Raw genomic sequence first — 17414 nt, forward strand, 5'->3', positions numbered from 1 at the left:
TTCTCATAACCAGTCAGTTTTCTATACAAAGACTGCATTGATTGATATGTGGGGTTTAACGTCCCAAAACCACCATATGATTATGAGAGACGTCGTAGTGGAGGGCTCCGGAAATTTCGACCACCTGAGGTTCTTTAACGTGCACCCAAATCTGAGCACACGGGCCTACAACATTTCCGCCTCTATCGGAAATGCAGCCGCCGCAGCCGGGATTCGAACCCGCGACCTGCGGGTCAGCAGCCGAGTACCTTAGCCACTAGACCACCGCGGCGGGGCTATACAAAGACGGCAAGATGGCACTAATGTCTAAAAGTGTCGCAAGCAGTTACATTTGTTCAGTCAGCCTGAGAGGTGGATGACTAGTTGACATTGAAGATGTGCCCAAAATGTGCCAGCTCGAACAGCTTTGCGAGATTGCTGGCTGGTCATTTGCCCACTCTAAGTTGCAAAACTTGGGTAACCATACATTTGCAAAGGGACTTTTTGCCTACATACATCTATGAAAACATGACTGTTTTATAATTTGAAAGGATAAGTTATACTAAATAACCGACAAAAATGTTTGAAGGCAATCACCTAAAGAAGAGACCAGGGCTAGGCATAGATACTTAGAAAAGTATTCCACAATACAGATATCGAAGCACATGCACTTGATGTCTCAATTTTTTATTAAATCTTAGCCAGCAATTCATATTCATAGGTCCACCTTGATATTCACACACAAAAAACAAAACAATGCACATCCTTTTAGTGAAACCAATTTCAAGTCATCAAATGTTTGGCATTTGTTCTTCTCAGGAAAGCAGATTTTGCACTATTCTAGATATAATATATCTAGAATAGTGCGTGTCACTATTAGTGCATAATATATGTAGAATAGTGCATAATCATATCAGCCACACTGTTTAAGATGGATAATAATACAACAAACTTCATATAAAAACAGTGCAAAAAGACGGAGGACCAGTAAAAGGAGGCCACAGATGGCAGTGCTTTTTTTTTACTTTAACTGTATCTCTATTCTTTTGCGCTATCTTTAAGTGAAATGTGTCACACCAACTCAATCAAGCGACCACTTTAAATGTAGATCTTCAATAATTCGAACTCAAGAGAACCTCAGAATTTGGTTTGAATCATCAGAAGTTCTCGTAAATATAACTCTGGGCAACATGCCAACTAGTGTTGTGATGTTTACTGTTTCCCAGTGCTGCAGCAACATCATAAACAGCTCTGCACAATTAAAGTCCTTGAACAAAAGCAATCACACTGGTACTTGTTATTATAAAAGGCATTGATTGCATATAATTAAGAGAGGAAACATGTTTGTGTCCCACAATTGATGACCCCGTGTCAATGTTAAAACGTTTTTCTGCAAGACACAAATGTAACGCGGCAAAAGCGACTTGAAAAAAGCAATCTGGCACACTAAATTAAAACTACACTTGCGTTTTTTTTTACCTTTCTCAGTCAACTGTGTGGTTTTTGGTGCATACAGTTTGGCTAGTTTGGTCATTTTTAGGCGGGCCATCACCTTAATTTTTGGCTATTAGTGAAATAAGTGCATGAATGTTCAGAAGCAACAAAAGCAGCAATTTCTTTTTCTGGCATGGACAGGCAAAACATTTAAATTAACCAAACTTGTGCAGTAGGGAGCTTAAATTAAGTAGTTTTGTGAAAACATAGTGGGCACACAAAAATTTTCATATTTGCCTGAATTAACTGAAAATTTGAGAGTCTACCGTACAAGGAGGAAGGCTGTACACCTTCTTTGACCATATTGGCATTTTGAAATACACCGCTACAACTCACCTGTTCTCGAGCTCCATCGAGGCTGCCCGCTGAGGCTGACCGCTGCAGGGGGTCCTGTTTTCCTGATGCCTCAGCAGGTTCCACACCCAGCTGAACCAGCTTCTCACGTAGACTGCAGTTCTCGAGCTGGAGGGCCTCTAGCTGGCGGCTGCCCCCAGAACTCTCCTGCTGCCCACACGTTATATTATTGCTACGTAAGATTGACTTTGACAGAAGAGAATTTTTTTTTTTTTTTTTCAGGAACTCGTGTGACACTACCTTAAAAGGGCCATGACACCCAATATACACTCGTAATCTAAGTTATGTGCGTTGATCCTTCAGTGTTCACGAAGGAGCTGGCAAAATTTTTGCACATTTGGTCTAGCACTTCATTTATAATGATAATTTTCGTAAACACAGGAGTGGCCCGAGAGCCAGACAACACTAGTGCACTCACGAGCTGTGACATAACAACTTCAAGCTGCCTGTTTTGCAAGCGTCTGTATTACAGTCAACAATTTTGCTTCGTGCTCAGCTGCACATACAATGCCGCTATTAGAGCTTTTTTTTCAGCCTGGCATTGAAAGCTGCGATTTGCAGAAGCTGGAACTCAAAAAGAAGATGACAGCTCCACTCCGTGAAGCTCATGACACCACACAGGCCATTGCAAAATGGTGGTCGCAGGCAGTGAGAAGGGCTTATAGCCAGCGACTTTTAGGGCTCATTTTGCAATGAAATCTTTTTTCACAGATCATTTTTTATGTATGTACAGGCACAATAGACCCCCTACTTCTGCTTTTCACTTAAAACGGCGATTTGGTGAATGACCATGTCATGGCCCCTTTAATGAAAACCAATGGACCATGAGGCCAAGGAAGGTATAGGGGCTAGTGCAAAGTGACGGGGCCCCACCTTGAGATGCTTGATCTCCATGCGCAAAGTGGCAATCTCGGCCTTCTTGCTCTCAGCATTGCGCACCAACTCGGAGACCTGCTGCTCCAGCAAGCTCTTCTCCCGCTCCAGTTGCAGGATGGTCGTGGGGGACGCCTTGCCTGCACTTTCCGATGTCTGGGTACCCACTGTGGGCTGCCCCAGCCCTGTAATACATAACAGAGGCCTCAGGAAAAAAGTTGGCCATTGACTGGGGCCCTTTAGAGGGCACCTGTGCCTAGGATGGCCAGGAATAAAACTTGTTACCTCAGCACAGTATGCGCCAGCCAAAATGTATTTGTATAAAGGACAAGATTTACAACTGAGAATGGCTTAAGATTAGGAGGCGTATGAGAAGTGCTGTAGGCACTGCATCTATGACTTACACATGAAAAAAAAAAAAATTGGACATCACAAAAGTGACATTTGTTTGACAGGTAACAAAGATTAGGTTTATGATGACGAGCTATGTAAACTTAAATTACTGGGAATGAAAAACACTATGACCTACAAGTGCTGCACATACTTCACTGGTGATAACTGTTGGGGCTTTACAACCAAAAGCTCCAATGATTATGAGTTGCTCTGGTGGACGGCTCCAGAAATTTTGACCACTTGGTATTCTGTAAGATACACCTAAATTAACTGCACAGGTCTTTAGCGTTTCACCTTTCTTGAAATGTGGCCACCACGACCCAGATTTGTTCTAATGACCTACAAGCCAGCAGTGAAGCATCCAACCACGACACTACCACAGTGGGCCGTACTTCACCGTTGAATATCAACACTGATCTTTATTTTCAGTGGCTAGAAAACTCTGTAGTCAGAAAAGCTGTGAGAGACTACCTTCACAAGGTTAAAGTAGTGCTCACCAGAATGAGCCTTCTTGTGCTCTTTCGTCTGGCCATTGGAGTCCAGGCTATCTTTACTCGAGGATGATTTGATGCTGCCACACTTTCGAGCGCCCGAGCTACCTCGAGACAGCATGTTCTCCTTGTTCACTGGGTCAGAACGCCTGCAAGGCGCAGGAAAGAAAGAAGTTATTAAGAAAAGGGCCAGCAAGACCATTGCGGAAGCAGGTACCCAACCCACTGCATTGCTGGCCACTTCCTTCTCACTGCATTAATCTGTATTACACGGCATAAGCAAACCTAAGCGAAAATGCAGAGATTTTGCTTTTTTTTCTTCTTTCAATATTCGGGAGGTGACATCTGTTGTATGTTATGGTACAAACCCTTGATACATGAACCGTCAAATAAGTTTCTGGTGATGTGCAATCCCGGTGACCCTTTAACATGAAAAAATTGCCAAGAAAGAAAAAGCATGCCGCACACATGGGCACATTGTTAAAAAATCAAGTCATCCCCCCCCCATGTAAAACATGTTCTGGTACAAACTAGATCAAGAAATGTGGTGTCCACATGAGATTTAAGTACTGATAATAAGATATCTGCTGAGATACAGATGCGGGTCAGAAACGAATGCGACCCACATAGCATCATCACCCAGACATAACAATTTGAAGAACCCTTCAGATTCACATTTAAAAGTGAAAAGCGAATGTATTTCAGGCCCCGTCGACATCGTTTTTTCAATCGCTTGCCATGCTTCGCTTTTCGCTGGATACATCAGCCCTGCCGTGAGGGAAAGAACATCTGTGGGCGCAACATTAGCATTGTAAAAACTCCTGGTACACATATTATAGGTACAGTTACAAAGTACCCACCAACGCCGTAATTTACCGTACTTCCAAGTGGCAAAGCACCCACGAAGTGTAAGCAAGGCAATTTTCTCACCTTTGCTGATGCTGTGGCTGCTGACGATGATACTGACGCATTACGGCTGTGCCCTTTGTAAAGGACAAGCAGCTTTCAACCACTCGCACAATAAACGATTCGCATGCTGCAACTCCTGATTTGATTATAAGCTTCTGCCATGCAATATTATGTCTGTTAACATGACTCCTCACCTGGCATGGCACGACATGATAACCATATAGGGCTCATTTCTGAAGTAGTCACCTTGACCAATACTTCACCATCCCGTAGTATGCGTGGATTCGATTTCGGTTTGAACTTTGATTTTAATTTTTGCATCCACCAGGATTTTTAACTTGCCAATAACATCGACACTGCCTATTCTATTGACACTGGATTTTCTGTGACGTGGGGTTTATGACACCGCTGCCACATGGCCACTTCTGATCGAAATGAGGGCCAATCCAGATCAGTACTCATGATCGCGATCGAAAACCTAGTTGCAGCTACCCAGTCCAGCCTAATTTAGATTATAAATTTGGCACAGACATTAGCAAATTCACATTGACAAAGCCAGATAGCAATGTGTAGATCACAATAAACAGATTTCAATCATCTTGATACCGATGTAGCTTCATTGCGATTAAAAATGTGTGTTACAACTCATTTGGATCAAGCCTAATCTAGAACAGTCCTGATTTAAAGCGCACAAGTGACACCAGTATAATACTATCACATTGAATTATAAGGATATGAGGTCTCGATGTGGCGAGAGAGCGCCACGCTTTTGAAATGAACGGAATAAGTAGACGCGGTCGCTACAAACCAAACAACAACATACATTAATTCAACTAATTTAGAACGACGATATCGTCAGCCGAATAGTTATAACATGAATCGTGATCAACACGCTAGAACATCCTTACACAATATTACCATACACTCCAAAACATGACAAACACATAACCCACTCAAGATACCGTCGCTAACGCTTGACTTACCACGTAAGCCCCTGACCCGCAACCCGCGGTGACAGGGGACCCCCGCTAGAGACAACCATTCGCGGCCACAGCCACGCGCAGAAGGGAGCTTATTTCTCGCGCGCCGCCAGCAAGCCTGGCCCACCGCCAGGGGCCACTGCCCGCGCTACCACTGTAACAACCATGATGACGATGATAGTGGTGATCACTGCTCGCGTACACGCCCCCTATCGCTCAATAGCCCAGACCCTAAAACACAACTTCAGCGCAAGACACGTGCGCCACGCGGCGCAAACAACTTTACACGGGAGTGCCTGTACCTTTACAAGGTTTACTTAGAACAGCTTTTTATGGCAAAGTGCCACGCAAAAAAACAAGCTACTTACGTAGTAGACATGGGCCTGTTCGTGCGCGTACGTGCTGCACCCGTTGTGCTGGCAGTACGGGAGGAGTCCTTCTTGAGAGGTGCAAAGATGCTTTCCTGACCAGCACGGCTTCTCTGCTGCAGGGCACTCAGCCCCTGGGGCAGGGCACTGTTGCCCGCTGACCGCAGGGTGCCGCCCACTGTGCGCCCAGCATTGCGCATCATCGAGCCACCTCCCACTCAGAACGCCGCAGCACTGCAAGTGATCAGCTTAAATTTTGACATGCAGCACAGGGAAGAACTTGGTCCATAAGTATAAGCAAATGAGAAAATGAATGGTCTGTAAAAAGTTCTTAGTGTGCACAGCAAAGCCAAAAGCAACACAATTGGCCATCGTGCGGAGTCCTCAGTTTCTCCACAAGCTGACCATATAGAGTCAGAGACTACAAATGTTCCCTATATGTGCACACATTTTGGCAGGACCTCACTGTATTGAAACTGTACATTATCTGTAAATTAATGCTAGCACTGATAAAATACCGTTCATAACATTAGGCTCTAATACAATTTAATTAAATAGGCTGCAAAGGTGACACCTTCAATGATACGAGGTTAGCCATCCATTATACTAAAACTATGACACACCTTGGTTCACACATGAGCCAGTGTTAAACATAAATGAGCACAATTTGTCATCAAAATTTAGAGCCTATGCATATGCCCATTGCATTAGAAAACCACACTGACAGGCCACACCGCAGTGCATGTTGTTTTAACCTGCTATATGTCAATACAGGCATACAGGCAAACGAGTTGACAGGACAGAACAGGCACTCATGATGGTATCTTGACCCTGCTGTAAGTCGGAATAAGTTTGGTTAGCGTAGAATAGGTTTCGAACACATGTTATAGTAGACAAATATTGCATGTGTGCCACATGAATCCAACTATCATAACTACGAGAATAGTGATGAAAAGCCATTGAACAAGGAATGTCGTTGGAAGCAGCGTTTTGGATTCAACAGAGCGGCCACTGCTTTACATGACAGTGTTAAGGAATGCTGTTTGAGAAAACAGTAACAAAAACAAGTCCTGACAAAAACTTATTGAAATGTTGGCTTCATCTACACCTCCTGTTCGATGTTTGTTCATCACTTCAAGCTTCCATCTTCCCCTCATCACTTCAAGCCTCCATCTTCCCCTGAAATTCAGCTTTGTTCTGACAGCAATAATAAGAAATTTATCTCGGGCAAACAGTCTCATGTGACTTAATACTTTACCTATGCAGTGAGAAATAAGTCAGCAATGAAACATTTTTCTTACTTTATCTCTTCATAGTAGTAATTTTTTTATCTTTTTTCATTGTTAATTTTTAGTAATAGGTTGGCAATCATTATACTTGGGGACAACTTTCTGTGGCAATGAAGGGAAGGCTACGTGGACGAAGCTACTGCTCCTGTACTCCTCCGCGAAGTAGTCTTGTTCCGCTCACGTTTCGACTGACGGCCCCGTTCATCTAACCCCAGGCACGCAATTTTATATGCGTGCTTACACAGCCATTTCGACACAAGCTCCTTCGGCTAGTCGTCAGAATAGCTGGAGGGCGACGCACGCTAATCTAAAGACAAAGACCCCGTTTTGACTGTGAGGTGAAAGCAAAACGTGCGAGGTTTTCGCACGCGCAAAAACGGAAGTGACTTTTGAGAAAGCAACAACAAATAATGGCATCTCCTCAGCGCGTGCAGCGTTCTCTTTATAAACAGCATCTAGTAGAAAATAATGCTGTTCCTTTTTATTACTTTCACACGAAAAACTTGGACGCATTTGTGGCACTACTCTCTACAGCAGTGGCACGTGCCCACTTTGGCTCCATAGCCTTCCCTTCATTGCCACAGAAAGTTGTCCCCGAGTATAGTGTAGTTATCAATCATACACTACAGCGAGTATTCTTGGCCAATACCCTAGAGTGGGTATGTGCCAGAGTTGACAGGCCACAAAAAAGTGCTGGGACACTATTGCAGGCAAATTTCACTACAGCTGAGTGGGTATGTGCCAGAGTTGACAGGCCACAAAAAAGTGCTGGGACACTATTGCAGGCAAATTTCACTACAGCTGAGGTCACTATCATCGTCATTACAGACATGGGGTTCAAGCAATAACTTCTGCCAATACCCTAGAGTGGGTATGCGCCAGAGTTGACAGGCCACAAAAAAGTGCTGGGACACTATTGCAGGCAAATTTCACTACAGCTGAGGTTGAGCAATACCCCATGTCTGTAATGACATGGGGTATTGCTTGAACCCCATGTCATTACAGACATGGGGTTCAAGCAATAACTTCCCGCTGTGCAGTTTTTGCACATGTTTCCTCACTTCAATAAATCTCCCTATCAAAACACAATGGGCCCTTGCACAGGTCAGAGTACAGCAATGTAGCCATCCATTATAGGTTTCAATAAATTTCCTGCTGTATGAGAACCTTCCCAGTGCATAAGCCACATCTTGAGAGGCAACATATTTGCTTTATAAAACCACATTTGAAAACATTCTCAGCTAAAAGCAAAAATGCATTTGGCCTCATAATGCCTCGCCCTTGGAATAAGGTGCAAAAGGCCAGGACTGCATTAAGCACTAAAGCTTTTTACGTAGTATCAAGCCAGTTCATTCTCAACACCTTAATAATAATCATTGGGGTTTAACATCCTAAAACCATGATATGATTATGAGGGACACCATAACAGAGGACGCCAGAATTTCGACCACCAGGGTTCTTTAATGTGCACCTAAACCTAAGTACACGAACCAGCACAATATTCACCTCCATCAAAAATGTAGATGCTGCGACCTTCGGGTCAGCAGTCAAGCACCACTTCTTAATTTCCTAGGTGTAGGCGTGTGCACAATAGGAAAAAATGATTTTCACAGCCGATGATGCATCATCTACAGTGAAAACCTGGTTAATGCTGCCCAAGACATCTCAAAATGATGCTGTGGGCAGCCACACAATAAACCTGCGCAATATTCTGCTTACAGCGCATGTGTCCGCCTGGTCACGGGTGCCCCCATCTTTTCAGGATTGCAGTATGCTTTTGCTCATTCTCTAACACTGAGTGAAGGAAAGAAGTGTACATTTAAAGGCTAGTTTTTTTAGCTAGACACAATATTGATGAGATCTAACAGATAATCATGCCGAGGAACGTGTAGGGGTTGTTTTTAGAAGTAATTGTAATGCAAATGTGAAGAAAGAAAAGTGGAGAAAAAGATAACTTGCTACCAGCAGGAATCAAGCCTGCGACCTTCGAATAATGCGTGAGATGCTCTACCACTGAGCTACGGTGGCGGTCAACTCTCCAGGGTACCACAGCGGATAGCCACCATAGTAGCCTACAAGGTGGATGCAGGGTTGACTGCCACCATAGCTCAGTGGTAGAGCATCTCACGCATTATTCGAAGGTCGCAGGTTTGATTCCTGCTGGTAGCAAGTTATCTTTTTCTCCACTTTTCTTTCTTCACATTTACATTACAACTACTTCTAATAACATCTATATATTCCTTTGCATCATTGTCTGTTATTCTCATTGATATTTGATGGTGCAAGTCATGCATTCAGTAGTTTGAATTTGTAATTGACAAATACAAGAAAAACCCCCTTTTTGCAGTATCCTTTTAAGCTTCTGTTTTACATCAATATTGTATAGATTAATTGGTCAGTTCAATGTGCGCAGACAAAGGAAACCTTCTATCAACATTAGTGCTGCTTCAAACTCCACTCATACAAAGAAGGCCAATACATTTTAAAATTCAGTAAAACTTCGTTAGCAAGGACCGACATTATTCACAACAATGTTCTAACTTTTTACAAGATTGTTGCAGCAGGACCTTTAAAATATGCAAAAGAAAAGCTTGTCTTGCTCTGCCCACGCATGTGCACTGAAGGTGTGGTTGTAAAAACGAGCTGCGTCATCTACAGTAACACTGATGAAGCTGCGCAACAGTCCAACGGCAGGTTCGCCCCACTCAATGATGTGAACTGCCACAGAGCAATATAGTTTTGTACCTGAAGTTTACGTATGTGTAGAACCAACGAAAGTTGAGCAGCTGAATTACAATATTTACCATAATGACAAACAGCTCAGTGCAAAGTGAACAAGGGTCTTATATTAGCCTTCGTGACTAACTTTACTGGCGCGCCACTGTTGGAGGCCATTCTAATTATGCTGCTTTTGCAGATGATGCTCCATGCCGAACACGATGTCACTGCATTCACTCAGCATCTCAAGAAGCCTTGCAGCGGCAGCAACTGTTTTATACCGAAAAATTCTATCTGCGTCCACTTTTGAGAAATCTCACATCGGTCTTCAAATTCAGCGGACATCAACCTGTGAATACCCAATCCAATGTAATCTCGACCCTGAAATGGTCCTGGCGATTTTGTACAAACACATTGGGCAGGTAAACCAAGTCCCAAGGGTTAGTTAGAGACTAATTTCAGCTTTCTGCATAAACGGTGAAATTTATTACAATGCTTTAAAGCTGCGAATCGCTGCACATAGGCGCAGATCATTGAGACTCGGCCAAACACATTTTTAACAGCCGATTCACAGAGTGACATGCTCTGGCCACTTGATGAGGCCAGAGCATGTCAGCAGCCATAACACCGTGGCTGCGGATTTGATCGGCTGCCATAGGCTGTAGAATGCGCAAAAGTAATATCGGCTGTTAGGGTGGCGGCACCTGTTGGAGCAGATATGAACCACTCCGCGATCTTCTCCCCGTTGCCAGACGGCGTGCATGCTGTCCTGCGCACTATGTGATGGCCTCCGAGACTGCGCACAACCTGTCTGCAGGTGATTTCGAAAGTCTACACTGGTAAAAAGTCAAATTGTCGCGCGCGCTCATGAGAGCTTTGCGATCGCCAGCGTGCCTCATGGTTTGAGGAGGACAGGCATGAGTGAGAAGGCGGGTATAATTGTCTGTAATGGCCCTGGTACACGTCATGTCACTACATTTATGGTGCAAATGGTTTGATGGTGCTCTAGCCTAAATGCCGACCAAATTTCAAAAAAACGTTTCAGGGTCCTTTAACAATAGAGTTACTAGGGATGGTATTGGTTGGCGATTTTACTCTTCGCTGCAGGTTACATTTGGCTGCTACCAATCGGGCAACAGAACATTCCCGATACAACCATTTAAACAGTGAAGAGCTACAAGCTTTTGTCGGATGTTTATTTTTCATGCTCCTATGCATATGCTTTTTTAATGTATATACATCAAGTGCACATGATTTTAATTACTAGGCTCAACAAATGTGAAAGAAAGCACAGCTTGCCTCCTTTATGGGGTTAATTTATCTACTAGCGTTAAACATGAGCACAACTCATTATGAGCTATGCTTCCCTTCATGTAATGTTTTTGCTCATAACAAGTGTGCGTGATTGATTTCAAACTGTCCTGTAAAAACGTGACTAGCAGTTCATTTTTTTTTTTTTTTGTCAGCACCACTCATACAAAAAAATATCTCTAACCATCAATACATATGAGCTTATTCTTTTCATGACTGAAGACATTGAATGGTAGTTATATAAATGATGGGCAATTAGTCATTCACTGAGCCAGTCACTTGCTAGTCTTTATCCTTTTAGCCTGAATAAATCAACAATAAAAAATAAATCCCGCACAAAAGGCACTTTAACTTTTCAGGCACACAGAGACACAAACAGATCAAAATGTTCACTCGAACATCTCGACGAAATTAACTAACCTCTAAGAAGCATGTTATTTGGATGAATATTAGTTTTTTTATATATGACCTGGAGAAATTCAGAAGATGTAAAATATAAGCATAGCTTCACAAGGCAGTGCAAGATAAACCAATGATGACTATCGATATATCCATGCAATTTAAAGGTACAAAGCTGCAAATAATATTGGCATTTGAACACGACATAAACATGAAAATGAAGTAAATATTATGCAAGGCACATTTATTTCAGTCAACGTAACTGGTGTTTTGTTAGGATAGCAGATTGCAAATTACCTTTATAGCTCACGACTGATAATCATTGTTGCAAATAATCAGTCATCTGATGTTCAAGGCAACAGCATACGAATTTGTCCAAGCAAACAACAAGCAAATATTTTTAATCCTCTCAAGTCGGTGTGTTTATCTACAGCCATGCAATGTAAAGATTGGCTTTCAGGAGCTAAGGCAACTGCAACAGATTTTGATTTTACCCATCTGACAAGAAACTGAGCAAAAGGTGTACAGAAGTTCATGTAAACTATGATCATAATAGTTGGTGCAATCGAACTTGAGCAATCAAGAGTAGTATGAAGTGTAGAAGATTATGGAACACAAGGCTCACATACAAGACATGCAGTTTGGTCAGGTGGCATTTGTATAGAAAATGACTGTGGAAAGATATTTTCAAATGCAGACATTAAAGTGAAACAGTGTTAAACTGTGATGATTTCTATGTTAGAAAATAGTATTGGTGGAGGGAAAAACCAGACAGCAAGCAAGGAGAAGCTGACCCCACATGCATTTTAGCCGACCAATCAAAGGGGTGGAACTACATTGACCATAGCTCAAACACTTCACACAGTGCATTACTTTCAATGATCCTGATGAAGGCAAGGCAGTAGCACAACTACCACACACTCCTCTAATGCAAGATGAATGCTTGGTCAAGTAAAATTGCGTACAAGGAATTTAAGGCACGTGAACTACATGTTACCTGTGTGTTAAAGAACTACTGGACACATTTTTGGTATTAAAAAAGCATTTTTCAGACTGCAGGGGCTTGTATATATTTGAATAGCTGACTAAAGTTCCTCGAACAAAACCACTGCGAAATTTCGTTTAACTTCTGCAACCCTTTCAACGGTGACATAATAGTTAAACTTCAAACTTAACACGAGATTTTGTAAAAAAATTGCTGATATATCAAAACCCACAACAAGCTCTTCTGCATATGCCGAAGCAAATTTCAATTAGCATTTGTAAAGTGCTAAGGCTAAGGCTTGCTTTGCAGAACAGCACTGAACCCAAGTCATGCAAACTTCACAATGTTTCTACGGCAAAAATGCGCACATATGCAATGAGACGCACGCAGATAGATTCTCGAAACATATTTCAGCATGTTTTGCATGCGCTAAGACGGGTCGGTAGTTGGCAAATTGAATGCACCTAAAGTAGACCTATTTCACGTCATACATTTGCACAAACAAAATGCACTGATAAAGATGCATCGCACGATGCAAAAAAAGAAGAGAACTAATGCTTAGTTTTCGCACACAGACAAAAAAAAAAGCGAGAACTGGGCGCGGTTTTGCCCCATTTAACTTAGGACGCCAACAGTGCAATGTGGCTGCCAAGTTCAAAGCCGACGCTCGATAAACCGTCCAGTTTGGTTTGAAATTGGTCAGCGCTAGTAGCATCGACGAGAAAACCGCAACGAGCACAGTTCGCAAATCGAGACGCATGCAAAAGCAGGCGCGCCACATCTCTCGTAGAGCATGCATCTCCCTGCTCGGGGTCGTCCCCGAGCAAACGTTTTAACGGCTAATGGAGAAAGAGAAACTAGAAAAGTTTATCCCTGCAGCAGGGACGCAGCTCACGTCGGCAACGGGTGCAAACTGTCAGGCCAGGTCTGTAGCGGTCCTGGAGGAGACAGCTAGATGCAGCAAACTGTCAACACGAATATCAGCTTGAAGACGCATAAATGGGTCATCGACGGCAGCAGACGTTGAGGGCTGCTCACGACTCCGAACCGTTTTTTCACCCGGCCGGATACAAGGAGCGGCAATTATCAAACATGCACTCGGCCAGTAGACGCCGCAAGAGATAATTGTCGGCCGTCTCGACAACGCATTCGGTATTCCCCTAGGCAATGCAGCTCACTTGGAGCGTAATATTTGACACTTTAGAGATTGGGCACCGCTACTATTACGCGGGTTACTAAACAAACAAAAATGTTCCGTAAGCCTAGTGACTGATACAGTAGCCGCTAGAGTTTCGTTGGCGCTCCGATAGAAAGCGTTGATAAAAGACCTGCGCATCCTTGGCTGAAATTTCTCGGCCTGGCCGGCGAGACCACATTTTATCGGCCGGGTTGTTTAACACTTCACGTCATAGCCACCACTTTCACTTGACGTATGCGTTAATAAAACAATAAAAGAGAGAACCATTGCTCTATGATCGCTACCATCGCAGAACGATCGTTGACGTTGCCTGGTGCTTCTGTCGTCTGCACATGTCTGCACATGTCTGCAACTGTGGTCTTGCTTTCATCTCTGCTACGTACGTGGGATGTCTAAAATGCATTCGTATCATCTGCATCGCATCAGTGCCGAAAGTTCCTTGCGATCAATGTTTACACCCTTGTCTGCGTCTCCAACCGCTTTTTTTTTTTTTTTTTTCACTGTTTCGGGTCGCTGTCCATGGGCAGAGGCGTCGGCGTAAAGGGTGTGCTTGCCTCTATTTGCCGTGCAACTGGCTACATTTTGTTCTAGACATGCTAGGCTTAACATTTCGTAAATAAACTTCCATATTTAGATCACATTATTTACAGACTTGTGCATCAGTTCAGTGCTCATCACTCTTTCTCCATCATGTGTTACAAGCTACAACGATTTCTGCAGATAATGAATGTGAAATTGCCATTTATACGACTGGTGGATAATGATTCCTACGTCGCCTTTGCTTTCGCCGCCACAAAGTAATGGCAAATGCTTTTATTTGAAATCGGGCCTAATTGAGTTTACGATGCTTTTTTTACGTTTCAAAAAATATGTCCCGAAAACTCTGAATAAGTGCTCTCTACCTTCATAATAATTTCATAATTTCTTCTGTAGCAACCTACATCTTAATTAATGTGGCTGAAAGCATTAGTTGTGAAGTAATTAAATAATTAACGTTTAATTAGTGGAAACCAGTGGTGAGATCGGTTGGGTCAAATGTAAGTCGACTGCACGGGTCATTTAAAACTTTGAAAGTGTTCTCCAGAAATTTTCGGAGTGAAGGAATTTCCACCAGATTTACCCGCAAAACCAAAGCGCAGATAAGCGCAACCTGAATGGCGTCACAAGTTGTTCACGAGAACGGTCGCTATAGTTCTGAATTCGTTACCGAATTCGCTCTAGAAATTCGATTACGAATATCTTGGCCTGCATATATTTCTTTTGTGTGCGCTTGAGTAATAAAAAATAGCTATACATGCCATAAATTGACACGCACTACAATTTTGTACGTAATGCAAACACCTGCTTTCGAATCATAGAGTTAAAGGTTATTAAAGTTCTTGTTAATTAGACGCAACGGTGTCAGTGTAACCACAGCAAAGTATTTTCGCCTCGACGATGAGTTCTTGTGCGAAAACGATAGCAGCCTTACATCATAGAATTTTTAATTTAAAATGTGTATATTGTCAATAAATAAACACCCCGTCATGCACACGCTATATACTTAAAAAAAACGCTCCATGACTTTAATGAGGGATAGAGGCTCATGAGGACCAAGACTGCTTACTCTTTTGATGGGGCGAATTAGCGGCCGAGATATACAACAAAGACAGGGGAAAAAATGGAGCTTTTCACTATAGTGGTGCTAAGCCTGAAGGAAGTGCGGAGATGGGCAGCCTTCTTTGTTTCTCTCCGGTTCTCTCTTTTCCAGTTCTTTTTTTTTTGTCTTTTCCTTCCATTTTTTCCCTCTTTTCTTCCTACTTTTCCCCCCTTTTCAATATCATCATCGAAGCACTCGAAGAACAAGAGGAATGAGATTCTCTTTTGAGCGAGCGCGCACTCAACAAGCGACGACGACCGCCTGCTTAGAGAAAGTGCTGAGCACTTTCTCTAAGTGGCTATATCAGAAGAAAAGTGCCGACCCGTGTAACTGCCTCTCCTCGTGCAGACTCCTCAACAGGTCGGCACAGGAATGGGATATGTGGAATAAAAGATGTAGGAATAATAAGATTGGAGAAGCGAGAGAAAAAAGTGAGGGTCATTCGATCTGTTTCCCGCAACGGACTCATAAGCCCCAACGCGCCACCGACTATGGGAAAGCCCCCAAGGAGGCCGGAGAAGTACATGTATCGTCGCCGCAAGAAGGAAGACAAACGGGCCGTATTGGCGCGTTGTACAGAGTGCGTGAAGCACTCACTCAGGTGCGTAGCCTCTGCACGGGAAAAATTGAGGTCACTCACTAATAGAAGTCTCGTAGACCTCGACGGGGAGTGCCTCCTGGTCACAAGCGCACAAGCAGCGCCGAGGTTTCGAAGAAGGCGATGACAGCAGCGTTCGCGCGTTTGACAAGACATACGTGCACACAGGGGAAGAATCGCGTCAACAGTGGCGGTGGAGAGTCCCAGTTTGCTATGAATGAGGCTGGTTAAAATTATCATGTGGTGCTATAGTATGCATGATGCACTGCAACACGTTATTCTTTCTTGAGTAGCGCCATAAAGAACTTTGAACACTGTAGCAATATTGATTGCTGAACAGTAAAACATGATAGTGTAGTAGTGTAGGTACACTCTGTGGCCAGGAAATTTTTATTGTGCCCCCCCCCCCCCCCGGTAAGTCGAATCCAGAAGACAATATCACGATGGCCTGCCTTTGTTCCCTTGGCTTCTTTCCGGAAGTAACGATGGGAAATAAATGCGCACGCCTAGGCGTACAGGGCGAAATTCGCCCTCCCCCCCCCCCCTCCTTCTATGTGATTGGAGGTTGGTTAGGAGGGGGGGGGGGAGGGTGCACCCACGTGTCCCCTTTGTGCTCACACCTGTGTGGTTACAAGCACGCTTCCGACGTCGGCAGGTCAGTCGCTTGTTGGGAGGACAGGTGAGACATCATTTTCAACATGCATGTTACACCGCCAGAGCTAAATGATACGTCGTTAAGGCATTTAACAGTGCTACTTGGTGTTGACTGCATTTTACTAGCTAACAAGCACAAGGAAACCAGAAAAAACAGACAGGACAACCAATAGCGCTTGTGCTGTTTCTGCTAAATCGAAGCACACTGATAACATCAGATATGTTCTGATGGAAATTATCGCGGCGTTGTTGACTACAAGTTACGAGCCAAACAATACGCACTGTACGGTTTGTCAAGCTGCAAACAGCGGAACAAACAAAGGAGGTAAACATACAAATTTACATAAGATATATTCACACCTCCTCACAAATAACATGTATAATGCATGGACGTATGTTAGGGGATACGTGTGCCCATCTAGTGCCAAAGGGCAATGAATGGCCGGGCCTACGCATCCTCTGCGAAAGAACGTCTGCGTTTATATAGCCTTACATACGCGCCCTGTTTCGAATTTCGCATGTTGTGTTCTAACTCTTGTTACATAACGTTTTGCTCTTTACTCGCTGTAAAACGGCTATGCACGGTTCCGCCTTTTGTCAAAATTTCTGCGGAAATGCCGAAGAAAGTTAATTTTCACCGAGCTGTATAGCCATAGTTGGTTATCCACCCGGCAACACTGTTCGTATACTCTCTGCATTGAAGAAGACTGGCGGTTTGAGTGCGTTGGTTTTATATGACAATAAATAGTAAAATAATAAATATAGTTTAGCGTATATAGTAT

The 17414-nt window shown here is 43.3% G+C and overlaps 1 protein-coding gene across 2 annotated transcripts in view; it reads right to left on the reverse strand.

Moving 5' to 3' along the window:
- The window catches only part of LOC119182786 (cytospin-A), a 49941-nt gene extending 36083 nt beyond the window's left edge, over positions 1-13858 (reverse strand). The window contains exons 1-5 of one of the 2 annotated variants that reach the window (XM_037433473.2): positions 13439-13858; positions 5842-6075; positions 3591-3733; positions 2701-2885; positions 1810-1977 (exon numbers count right to left, since the gene is read on the reverse strand). In XM_037433473.2, the coding sequence (XP_037289370.2) occupies positions 1810-1977; positions 2701-2885; positions 3591-3733; positions 5842-6044 (699 nt within the window). In that variant the 5' untranslated portion in view covers positions 6045-6075; positions 13439-13858. The remainder of the gene's footprint in view (positions 1-1809; positions 1978-2700; positions 2886-3590; positions 3734-5841; positions 6076-13438) is intronic. The other variant, XM_037433474.2, reaches the window with a different exon arrangement.
- Between the last annotated feature and the right edge of the window lie 3556 nt (positions 13859-17414).

Source organism: Rhipicephalus microplus, chromosome 3 (genome assembly GCF_043290135.1).
Source record: "Rhipicephalus microplus isolate Deutch F79 chromosome 3, USDA_Rmic, whole genome shotgun sequence".
NCBI lineage: Eukaryota > Metazoa > Arthropoda > Arachnida > Ixodida > Ixodidae > Rhipicephalus > Rhipicephalus microplus.